Source organism: Herpailurus yagouaroundi, unplaced genomic scaffold, assembly GCF_014898765.1.
Source record: "Herpailurus yagouaroundi ecotype Mexico unplaced genomic scaffold, PumYag 77, whole genome shotgun sequence".
Lineage (NCBI taxonomy): Eukaryota > Metazoa > Chordata > Mammalia > Carnivora > Felidae > Herpailurus > Herpailurus yagouaroundi.
The window spans coordinates 43745280-43758274 of record NW_024412388.1 but is presented as its reverse complement, the minus strand read 5'-3'; the positions used below and the strand labels follow the sequence as shown (position 1 = coordinate 43758274).

The 12995-nt window shown below is 41.1% G+C and overlaps 1 protein-coding gene across 11 annotated transcripts in view; it reads left to right on the top strand.

Annotated features, from left to right (window-relative positions):
* Window positions 1-12995, top strand: part of IFT25 (intraflagellar transport 25) — a 43710-nt gene that overhangs the window by 25448 nt on the left and 5267 nt on the right. For 9 of the 11 annotated variants that reach the window (XM_040470328.1, XM_040470332.1, XM_040470327.1 and 6 more), the window contains one exon: window positions 3018-3061. In XM_040470328.1, coding sequence (XP_040326262.1) covers window positions 3018-3061 — 44 coding nt within the window. Of the gene's footprint in view, window positions 1-3017; window positions 3062-3369; window positions 3675-5213; window positions 5425-12995 lie in introns of those variants that run through there. The other 2 variants (XM_040470333.1, XM_040470334.1) reach the window with 2 other exon arrangements.

The following is a 12995-nucleotide window of genomic DNA, read 5'->3' as shown; positions in this document are numbered from 1 at the left end:
CCAGGGTGGCGCAGTCGGTTAAGCGTCCGACTTCAGCCAGGTCACGATCTCGCGGTCCGTGAGTTCGAGCCCCGCGTCGGGCTCTGGGCTGATGGCTCAGAGCCTGGAGCCTGTTTCCGATTCTGTGTCTCCCTCTCTCTCTGCCCCTCCCCCGTTCATGCTCTGTCTCTCTCTGTCCCCAAAAAATAAATAAACGTTAAAAAAAAAAAAAAAAAAAGAAAATGGGATTTAAGTGGAAGCCTGCATATTAAATGGTGGGAACTCCTATGTGCTCTACTATTTATGACAGCAACCAAGAATATAGTCCTGGCCAGGAGACCGAATGATTAATTTTTGGAGAAACTGAATGGCTATAGAAAAAAGACCTGTGGATACTGACAAAGGCTAGCTTTTTCCTGGCCACCTATTGAAATCCACTAGTCAGTGAGCCTGGTTTCATGCACACAATTTTCAAGTGATTAATTATAAGTAACGAAAGACAGCCAAAGATCACAAAGACATTTGGTGAAAGCCTCAAACCCTGAATATGATCAAGCCTTTAGTTCTAATTCCAGTATATAGGAAACAGAGGACAGAGGAACAGATTTAATGAAACCATGAAGAGGCAAGATGACAAAATGTGTGTCATTCTGCATTCTGGTCCCTTCAGTAAGTCTGACGTGGGAAGAAATGGGGGGGGGTGGAATTAGTTCAAGATTAAAAGAGACTTCATTCTGATTTGGATAAAGCAACCATAAGAAGACATTTTGGGAACAATTGGAAAATTTGAATGTGGACTGGTTATTATATAATATTAAAGCATTTTAAAAATTATTTTAGTGTTTGTTTATTTTTGAGAGAGAGACAGAGCACGAAAGGGGGAGAGGCAGAGAGAGAGGGAGACACAGAATCGGAAGCAGGCTCCAGGCTCCGGCTGTCAGCACAGAGCCCAATGCAGGGCTTAAACCTACGAACCAGGAGATCATGACCTGAGCCAAAGTCAGACACTTAACCGACTGAGCCACCCAGGCACCCCTAAAGCATTTTTTAATGTATAATAGTATTACGGTTACGTAAGAAAATATCCTTATTATTTAGAGATAGATAATCAAATATTTGGAGGTGAAATGTCATGTTGTCTTAGAACATGCTTTAAAATACTTGAGCAAAAAAAATTCCATAAATTAAGTATACTGAAATGTTAATAAGTATAAAATCAAGATGATAGTTATATACAGGAATTATATCCTCTCCTCTTTTATGTATGTGAGATTTTCCAATTTTTCATAATTATAAAACTAAACAAATGAAAGAAGAGGTTATTATTAACTCCTGGTAGAGGAGGAATTGTGTAAGAAAGAAAATGGGATCGTAGTCCATTACTCATTTCAGCAGTAAATAACATTTATATAGGCAATAATGTAACCACCAAGTATTGATTTCAAAATTGAGAGGATGGCGGGAGGGAAAAGTTACAGGAGGAAAAGAGAGAGAATATTGGTCTACGAGACCTAAACTTTCTCCTACCATAATATAAAGTCAGTAAATCATTTACAGATTGAGAAAAGGAATATAGACATGTTACAATTCCAGGAAAAAAAGCTTAAGGAGTTGAAAACATTACCTCTCAGGAGCAGGACTAGAGAAGGAAGAAAGGGCCAGGCAGGGGATTACTATTCATTACCTTAGAGAGAGGTTAGGAAACAGTCATGCACCATCTTACTTCCTACAGACTACCCTGTTTGTAGGATGTGCCTTGAAAAAGTATGCATGCTAACTATTCTGATACAAAGAAAGTTAATTTCTAAATTATGACAGTATTTATTATTATATTAGTCAAATTATATTTCCAGGGTACCTGGGTGGCTCAGTCGGTTAAGCGTCTGACTTCAGCTCAGGTCACGATCTCACGGTTCGTGAGTTCGAGCCCTGCATTGGGCTCTGTGCTGACAGCTCGGAGCCTGGAGCCTGCTTTGAATTCTGTGTCTCCCTCTCTCTTTGCCCCTTCCCAGCTCACACTCTGTCTTGGTCTCTCAAAGATAAATAAACATTAAAAAAAAAAAAAATTCAGGGGCGCCTGTGTGGCTCCATTGGTTGGGCATCTGACTTCGGCTCAGGTCATGATCTCACAGTTCGTGAGTTCGAGCCCCGCATCAGGCTCTGTGCTGACAGCTTAGAGCCTGGAGCATGCTTCAGATTCTGTGTCTCCCTCTCTCTCTGCTCCTCCCCCACTCATGCTCTGTCTCTCTCTCCTTCAAAAATAAGTTAAAAAAACATTAAAAAAAATTCAAATCATGTTTCCAAAAAATGTTTGATGTGGTTAACTTGTGATCAACTAAGTTAATGTTTTAAAATTATATAAGTAAAGGTTTTTTAAGTTAGATACCTGAAAAGATCAATTCATGGGCAGCATAATTCAACATCACAGTAAAAATTTAGTGTGAGAAACTGAGCTGTAGTCATGACCCATGAGAGTGGTGATAAGATGGCTCCTTTCTAGGGGCACCTGGGTGGCTCAGTTGGTTAAGCATCCAACTCTTGATTTCGGCTCAGGTCATGATCTCGTGGTTCGTGAGTTCAAACCCTGCATCGGGCTCTGCACCAACATCATGGAGCCTGCTTGAGGCTTGAGATTCTCTCTCTGCCCCTTCCCTACTCTCTCTCATGCTCCCTCTCTCTCTCTCAAAATAAATAAACTTAAAAAAAAAAGATGGCTCCTTTCAGGCCTATAATAACTGTTAATAGCTTGATCCTTAAAAGGGACTTCCACATTTTATCCATTCCTTACTTTATATTCCTTTACTGTAATTTCTATTTCCTTTTGTTTATACTTACTAGAGATGGTCTAGAACTCACAGTTTATCTTTCATGCTTTTTATATCACATATTCCTATTTTGAAATTGAATTTTAACCCCCAAACCCTGGTAAGTCTGATCTAACTATAGTTTACCAGACATCATGTTTTGCTGAACATAAATTTCAGTAGCTGTCCTCATGTATTTTGGTCCCTAATTCATTTCTGTTAAATTTGCTTTAGATCTAGTCCACACAGAGGGGCAGCTTCAAAATGAAGAAATTATGGTAAGTAAATATACTTGGTAGAGATAAACATTATCTTTAGCCAGCACAATGTATTTAAATTATAAATCTATCTTTTTAGTCATAAAGTTAATAAATATCTTCCTGTTATATTATAGGTTCTTTATCCAACCAACCAACAGAGAAGGTTATTCTCAATAATATTATATTCTAAATATAGCATTCATAAACTAGGCTCTTGTCTATCGTAGAATGACAGCAAGGATAAAACAGTTCACTTATTTATCTTTATTTTGTTCGTTTATTTTGAAGTATTTACTTGCTTTGCTTTCTTTCATTTGATTCCGTAGGCCTTTAGAATAGGAATTGAAAAAGGTCGAGATGCCAAAATCGGATGTTAATTTAAGCATGAAAGGACAAGGGAGATTCACATAAGGGGAACTGGAGCATAGGATCAGCAACAAATAAGCCAAAGAGAGATGAGGTGGAAAGAGAACCAGCATTTTTCGACAACATTCCATTGGGCTTTGCTTGTCAAGTGGAATGAATGCCCGTTGATGAAGCTGCTGCCTCATCAGGAGTTTCTCTGTTCCTGCTAGTTTATCAGGCCCTGGTTTTAGACAAACACACAAAAAAGTAAAACAACTGAATGTGGGGTGTTTTTTGTTTTTTGTTTTTTAGATGATAGTGTTTGTTTAATTAAGATTTCTCTAAATGAGGCTTAAAGTTAAGTTTCCTTCTTCACAACTTACTGGGCGCAGCATTTCAAAAGATTCTGTAGGAAGTTTTTGAATCCTCTTAATTATCTTCTCTACCACCCACATGTGCCCAAGGACTGGAGAGGCCAGTGGGGGGCAGAAAAATGATTAATTAGACAGAATATTAACTGCCTGTTTTTGTCCATCTTTACTAATGGGTTATGATTAGTAAGCTTCTGGTAAGTATTTTGTTTCAGAACTCACTGTGAATCAAGGAGCATTGCAAAATTATATAGAACATTTGGAAAACAGTAAGGGGGAATGGGAAGCTGGAAATCAGCCATGATTTTATTATTAGCCTCCCACAACAGCTTTTATTACGCTTTTTTTCTTCTAGTTGTCAATATGCATCACATAGTTATCAAAATGAAGAAGTTTGTGTCTTTTTAAACAATATTATATTACAAGTTTCATAATTAAAATTAAATGTATGAAAATAGGCAAATGTTAACTGATTTCATTTTTCCTCCCTCTGTCATTACAAGTAATACTACAGAGGCCATGTTATGCACGTTCTTGCTACCATGATCGTCACCTTGTGAATTATTCCCTAAGATTAAATTTCAAGGAATAGAATTACTGGGTCCATCAGTGTAGACGTGTTTATAGCTGCTTATGTATATTGTCAATTTGCTTTCCAGAGAAATTATATAAATGTGAAAGTATAGTAACGTTTCAGGGTATATAGTCAGAGGAATCATAAAACAAGGGAAATCTAACATGAAAATTACTTCAGAAAGACACTTTTTAAAAATGTTTATTTTTGAGAGAGAGAGGGAATGCAGGCAGGGGAGGGGCAGAGAGAGAAGGGGACCAAGGATCTGAAGTGGCTGTGCCGACAGCATCGAGCCCGATGTGGGGCTCGAACTCGTGAACCATGAGATCATGACCTGAGCCGAAGCTGGACGCTCAACTGACTGAGCCACCCAGGTGCCCCATAGAAAGACACTTAAAAAATTAATCAGAGGGGCGCCTGGGTGGCTCAGTCGGTTAAGCGTCCGACTTCGGCTCAGGTCACGATCTCGTGGTCTGTGAGTTCGAGCCCCGCATCGGGCTCTGTGCTGACTGCTCAGAGCCTGGAGCCTGTTTCCGATTCTGTGTCTCCCTCTCTCTCTGCCCCTCCCCCGTTCATGCTCTGTCTCTCTCTGTCTCAAAAATAAATAAACGTTAAAAAAAAAATTAATCAGAAATGTAAAGTTGCAATTGTTAGCTCCACCTGCTTTTTTTTTTCATCAAACCAATGCTGATACTTGCCTGATAATACATCAGAGCAACTTCACTATTATGTGCAGCTGGCTTCTCTTCTGAATGTTGTAGCTTATATATTATTATATATTTAGGATATCGTTCTTGCATCAAACCCTTTCTTCTGCTAACTGCCATTCAACAGTTAACTAGAATTGCTAAAAGCACTCATATTGATTTTTCCTTTACAGGCCCGGGATGGCCACGCCACTTACTTGAGATTCATTATTATATCAGCCTTTGATCATTTTGCATCTGTGCATAGTGTTTCTGCAGAGGGAATAGCAGTCTCAAATCTTTCTTAGTCATTATAACAAAATACACTTGCATGGTTTTTTAACAATACATTTATTTAAACATGAAGTTGTCATTGACATACTTTATTAAAGGGACTTGTATCGATCTGTTTCAGTTTTTATTTTCTCTTCACCATTTTGTGCAAAGGAATTGGTTCATTAGTCAGAAGTGTTGGCCACCATGTAGGCTATGAGAAAGCTCTCACTTCTATATACAGCTTAACAAAGGAAATGACTATATGTGAAAACTTAACTGATAATCCGTGGTGTCCTCACAACATCTAACAGGATGCCTCTCAGATATCAATGCATTAATTTTTTTTTAGGTTCAGTGCATTAATTTTTTAACTGATGAAAAGGGCTAAGTGAGCAATATAGACACGGAATGTATGAATTCAGAAAAGAGAAAGTACTTATGGGAAGGTTTCATGGAGGCGACATGAGCTGGGTCTTGTAGAACAAATAATTTATTTCTTTTAATTTTATTTTGCCTTGATTTGAAAATCTCAGGGAAGAATTAGGAAAAACATTATTGGACTTCCCATAGACAACCATATTGATATTATTTGATTTTTTGGATAAGTTGGGGAGGTAAGGAATAAAATAAGACAGACCAGAGGGAAATAAAACTTCTCTGAATGTACTTTATTATATAGTTTGACTTTGAAAACATAAATAACCAATATAGCCAAAAAGTAAAAAAAGAAAATCCAGAATATTGAAAAAAAAAAACAGAAATGCGTAAACCTAATGTTATCTCAGGTTGATAAACACATAGAAACAATGGCATTAGAACATAGTGTTTTGCCTGTGGGGTTCGTATTAGTTTCTTGGGGCTGCCATAATAATGTGCGACAAATTGGGTGGTTTAAAACAATAGAAATTTAGTCTCTCACGGCTCAGGAGGCTACGAGTCAGAAATGAAGGAATTGACAGTGTTTGTTCTTACTGGAGGTTCTGAGGGAGAATCTGTTCTATGCCTTTCTCTTAGTTTCTGGTGTTTCTGGAAATCCTTGGCTTATAGCACCGCAGCTCCCTTTGCCTCTGTCATCATATGGCATGCTCTCTGTATATCTTCACATCATTCTCCCTCTGTGCATATCTGTTTCTGTGTGTCTTCTTATAAGGACATCAGTCCCATATTGAATTAGGGTCCACCCTACTCCAGTGTGACCTCATCTTAACTAATTACATCTGCAACGTATTTTCAAGTAAAGTCACATTCAAGGATTAAGACTTCAACATGTCTTTTTAGAGACCGTTCAACCCACAACACAATCTTAGTGAAATATCTTTATGATAGTTAATTTTGTGTATTATCTTGACTGGGCCACAATGCCCAGATATTTGTTCAAACATTCTGAATGTTTTGTGTGTGGGGGTTTTTCTTGAATGAGATTCACATTTAAATTGGTGGACTTTGAGTAAAGCAGGTTGCCCTCCATTATGTGGGTGGACCTCACCCAATCGGTTGAAGACCTTAATAGAACAAAGACTGACCTTTCCCAGGCAAGAAAGAATTCTGCCAGTGGACAGCTTTCGGACTTGTACTACAACATTAGCTCTTCCCTGGGTCTCCAGCCTGTCAGCCAACCCTACAGATTTTGGACTTGCCAGACTTCATAATCATATGAGCCAATTTCTTAAAATCAATCTCTCCCCCCCCATTATCTGTGTGTGTGTGTGTGTGTGTGTATGTATGTATATGTGTGTGTATATATATGTATGTATACACACGCACATACACACACACACATATATGATGGGAGGAGAGGGAGGTGGTGGCTATTACTGCTATAATCTACTACAATTAAACACTGTATGCCCCCTGATGTGATGCAACATGAAGCACACAGGCCAGCCTCCGAAGTCCTCATGCCAAAATTACTGAGCCTAAATCGAGTCAAGTTCTAGAGTTCACTTCCATTTCCAGGAAACACGAGGGATGGATAAACAAGTAAAATGACACCAAAAGGAAGCAAATAGACTAGAGGCCATTTTGTAGCTCACTGAAATGTGCAGAGCTGCGCCTTCCCTGCACAAGGTAAGATATGCTTCCTGGCCTTCTTTGCTTGGGTAGGGCCATGTGACCAATTGTGGGTGATGAGATGAGGGGAAAGTGATTGCTAGGCCGAGCATTTAATTGCCTGCATGAGACACTTCAAAGCTCTTTTTTTTTTTCTCTGTCACAACGACCGGCCGTGACATTCTACACAGTAACTACTTCATCAGTCTGGGTCTGGAAGTGAGCCTGGTGATGGCAGGTAGCAGACCTCTCAGCCAGTGTGAGATGGACATACAGAAGGAAAAATAAAGGTTCATCGTTTTAAGTCCGTGAAATTTGGAGTATAACCTGTCCTGTCCTGACCGATTCACAGACAGATCTAGAATGTGGCTTATCCTACAGAGCAAGTGACCTGGTTTCTTCAAGTCAGTGGCCTGAAAAATGGTAATTAATTAAGGGAGGGGGTCCACTCTAGATTCAAAAAGACATGAGAGTCCCAATAACTTCATGCCGTGTGTAGATCATATTCGGATCCGATTTGAGCAAACCAACTGAAAGTAAGACATTTTAAAGACAATTGAGGACATACTCTTACAGATTGGGTGTTACTGTTCATTTCGCTAGGTGTGTTACTGGCATCATGCTTAGGCAAGAATGCTCATACTTTTCAGAGATGCGTATAGACGTATGTAGGGGTAAAATGACATATCTGGAATTTGCTTTAAAATACTTCAGCAGATTTTTTTAAGGGAAATGGCGTTAGTTGAAACAAATATGGCCATAAATTGTTAGATCTGGGTGGTGGATATATGGGGGGGGGGCGCTTCACTGTACCCATCTCTTTTTTTTTTTTTTTTTTTAATTTTTTTTAAACGTTTTTTTATTTTTGGGACAGAGAGAGAGCATGAGCGGGGGAGGGGCAGAGAGAGAGGGAGACACAGAATCGGAAACAGGCTCCAGGCTCTGAGCCATCAGCCCAGAGCCTGACGTGGGGCTCGAACTCACGGACCGCGAGATCGTGACCTGGCTGAAGTCGGACGCTTAACCAACTGCGCCACCCAGGCGCCCCACTGTACCCATCTCTTTATCTTCGTGTGTGCTTGACATTCTCCATAATAGAAAAATAAAAATCATTAATGCTACTGAGGGTATCTCTGTGCTGCCCCTCAGATGATTTCCTTAGAAGAGATTCCCAGCGGAAACTGGTCAAAATTAGGCTCTTAACTACTTTCTGATAAACTACTTACCACGATTTGTTGCACAAATTTACTTTTAGAAAGGTAAGTTTCAAATAAATGGAGGAGAGTAAGAAAGGTATTTCAAGAGCAACGTTGGTGTGATCGGCAATGTGAAGATGAGCACTCTGATCAAACACATTTGGAGAGTGATGAGGATTTAAGTCTGACTAGGGCAGAGAATGAGACGAAAACCATACAGATCACAGACAGCCTTTAATGTTCTCAAATAGTTTCCCCTAACACTGGAGCCACGTAAGGTTTTTGAGAAGGAAGGTGACTCAGAGCAATTGTGTTCCTGTTCAATAAAATGAAATGCTAAGGATTCTCTTTTGGCCACCTTCCTAAACTGAAATGTCAATGATTCTTTGCGTAAGAAGGGCTCACAGATTGCTGGAAGGGATCTCCAGAGGTTGTCTGATTGATCTCTTTGGCACAGACCTAGTAAATTATCTCTAAGTCTTTTTTCTCGGTTTCTGTCTTCCGCGGATGCAGACAGCAAGTTATCAGTGTTAGTGCTTGTCTTACCACTTTCTGATACTTAAAAACAGCATATTCTTTAACCCGCGTTTTCCTGGGCTTTAAAAACTCATTTCATCCTTATAAAAACCTCTCCAAGTTTCAAGCAATAGGTATAATAATATGTGGCTTTATCTTTTTTCCTCCTCACTGCTGAACCCCATCATCTTTTCAAAGTATCATTTGTCCCCAGTTGGCTTCCTCTATCCCCCTCATCCCTCATTTGGATTTACCTCCACCTACCCACTGACTCCTGACTCCCATTGTGCTGTGTGTGCTATGCGATCTGGACCTTTGAGTCTACCTTCTCTTTCCTTTCCTTAGGTATCTGTTCAGCTAGCTTCCTCATGGACTTCAGATCCTTACACCAAATCTCAGTGAGGCCTTCCCTGGCGTCCTGTATCTCACCATCCTGGCCATCTCCCACCCACACCACCCACACACACCACTGCAACATGAACACATTCAGTCTTCCTTCCCTGTGTTTTTCTCCTGTGTTCTGGGACTAGCCACGCTGTGTCCTATGCTTCAGGGGTTCTGGTACCTTACTCCTCTTTTCTCACTAAAATTCAACTTAGATTTTCCCCCCTTCAACCATATCCCAAGCGAGCTTTGAAAGATGAGGTCAGTGCAGCCTCCTTTCAGGTGTAAATATCTTGGGTAGGGTCTCCATTGAATTGCCCTTGGCTCCCACAAGCCGTCAGGGATGGCCCTACCTATTACTATACATATTTTTTTCTTTTCTTTTTTTTTAAGTTTATTTATTTTGAGAGAGTGAGAGAGAGAGCAGGGGAGGGACAGAATGAGAGGGAGAGAGGGAATCCCAAGCTGGCTCTGTATGGTCAGCCCGACGCAGGGCTCAAACTCACAAACTGTGAAATCATGACCTGAGCCAAAACTAAGAGTCGGACGATGACTGAGCCAGCCAGGTGCCCCACACATATTTTTTCTTATTTCTCATGTATATCGTATTTGTTGTGTCTTTCCCTCACTAGCATGTAAGTTCCACAGGGCAGAGAACTTTTGTTTCTTTTGTTTATGACTGTATCCTCAGGCCCTCGTGCCTGGCACATAGTAGATTTTCAATGAATATTTTCAATAAATAAACAATGTTCATTTGTTTGCATATCTCTGTCTCTATACTATAACATCCTTGAGGAGTTTTTAATAAAGCTAGCTAATAAAGTACCCATTTTTGGATCATTTACCGTGGGCCAGTGCCTACTACAGTGCCAAGTTAAACAGCCAATCAATTTATTTAAAGGGATGGATTTTTTAAAAAGTAAAAATCTAGGGGCGCCTGGGTGACTCGTTGGTTAAGTGTCTGACTCTTTTTTTTTTGATTGTTTTTTTTTTTAATTTTTTTTTCCAACGTTTATTTATTTTTGGGACAGAGAGAGACAGAGCATGAACGGGGGAGGGGCAGAGAGAGAGGGAGACACAGAATCGGAAACAGGCTCCAGGCCCTGAGCCATCAGCCCAGAGCCCAACGCGGGGCTCGAACTCACGGACCGCGAGATCGTGACCTGGCTGAAGTCGGACGCTTAACCGACTGTGCCACCCAGGCGCCCCTTTTTGATTGTTTTTTAATATTTATTTATTTGTTTTTGAGAGAGAGAGCAAGCAGGGGAGAGGCGGAGAGAGAGGGAGACAGAATCCCAAGCAGGTTCCACACTGTCAGCACAGAGCCCAACATGGGGCTTGAACCCACGAACCGCAAGATCATGACCTGAGCTGAAACCAAGAGTTGGACGCTTAACCGACTGAGCCACCCAGGCGCCCCGTGTGTCTAACTCTTGATTTCGGCTCAGGTCATGATCTCACGGTTCGTGAGTTCAAGCCCTGTATCGGGCTCTGCGCTGATAGTGTGGAGCCTGCATGGGATTCTGTCTCCCTCCCTCTTTCTCTGCCCCTCCCCCACTCGTGCCGTCTCTGTCTCTCAAAATAAATAAAACAAAACTAAAAATCTAATGACGTTTTATGATATACTCAAACAGGGCAAAGAAATATTACACAAATGAAAATTCTTGCATCTCTCACTCATTTATGCAGACTTTTAACAAGCATTGCAGTTCTGAGTCCTGTCTCAGGAATTCCCCTCCATGGGGGGCATCCTTTGGGAGCTCCACCTTCTAAGGTGATGCTCCAACAGCCCGTTGTAGCTGATAGCAAGCCCCCTAAAAATAGCATGTGGCAGTGTGAGAAGTTTTATGCGTATAGCTTTTGCCACAAATTCCATTTATAGGAATACATGCTAATGAAAGAATCAGATCAGTGACAAATGAACCAAGATTTATAGCAATGCTGTTTACAGGACAGAAAACTGGAAACAACAGTGCATCCATACATTAGAAAGCAAATATATAGACATCAAATATACTTTATAATGGGATATAAATCATTTATAAATATAGGATGGATACTTCTGGTTAAAGATGGTGGCAGAAAGAGATTTTTACTCTGTCTCCTTTTTCAAAACACATATTCACAACAAAAGAATTATAAAAAGAAAAAAAAAAGAATTTCATCTTCAAGGAAATAATTATGACCTCTAACTGGAAAGGATTTTCACTACATACGGTGAAATCGGGATTTTGGTGAAAAGGAAGCTGAGAACAGCCATGCTTTACCGGAACTAGAGACTTTTCTTGAACATGTCACAGACATGAAATGCTTATTAAACATTTTTTTTTTCTATTAGACTCAAGCCATCTCAGCCCTCAGGTAGCTTCAGAGGAGGGGGAATGTCCCCAGAGGGCTAAGGTTAATAAACTCCAAATGGCAGCGGAGATGGAACTGAAGGAGAGACAGGCAGGACACAGCAGAGGAGGTGCTGGAGGAAGCATGGTGAAGGCGGGCTGCCGTACGAAAATCCAGCAGGCTGGGGGCTTAAACAGACATTTATTTTCTCACACTTCTGGAGACTGAAAGGCCAAGCTCAGAGTGCCAGCATCGTTGGTTTCTGGTGAGACCTCTCTTCCTGGCTTGTACACGGCCACCATCTTCCTATGTGCTCACATGACCTCTTCTCTGTCCACAGCGGGAAAGTGAGCTCTCTGGTGTCTGTTCTTTTTTTTTTTTCAACGTTTATTTATTTTTGGGACAGAGAGAGACAGAGCATGAACGGGGGAGGGGCAGAGAGAGAGGGAGACACAGAATCGGAAACAGGCTCCAGGCTCCGAGCCATCAGCCCAGAGCCCGACGCGGGGCTCGAACTCACAGACCGCGAGATCGTGACCTGGCTGAAGTCGGAAGCTTAACCGACTGCGCCACCCAGGCACCCCACTCTGGTGTCTGTTCTTAAAAGGACACTGATCCTATTGTACCATTGCCCTTGCCTGACCTCATTTAACATTACTAATTTTTTTTTAATGTTTATTTTTGAGAAACAGAGAGAGACAGAGCAGGGGAGGGACAGAGAGAGAGGGAGACACAGAATCTGAAGCAGGCTCCAGGCTCTGAGCTGTCAGCACAGAGCCTGACGCGGGGCTCGAACTCGTGAGCTGTGATATCATGACCTAAGCTGAAGTCGGACACTCAACCAACTGAGCCACCCAGGCTCCCCTCATTTAACCTTAATTACCACCTCTAGGCCCTGTCTCCAAATAGAGTCACCCTGGGGGTTAGAGCTACAACATATGAATTCAGTGCGTAAGAGGTGGTGAGAAGGCAGTTAAAGCAGAGTGTGACTGAGGGGATTTCTAGGAGCACTGTTGCAAAGGAGGTAGTAAACTTAATAAGAGGGTATCTAAGACTGCTAATCTATTTTTTAATTTGAATTTATTGTTTAATTTACGTCCAAGTTAGTTAGCATATGGTGCAGCAATGATTTCAGGAATAGGTTCCATAATGCCCCTTACCCATTTAGCCCATCCCCCCTCCCACACCCCCTCCGGCAACCCTCTGTTTGTTCTCTAT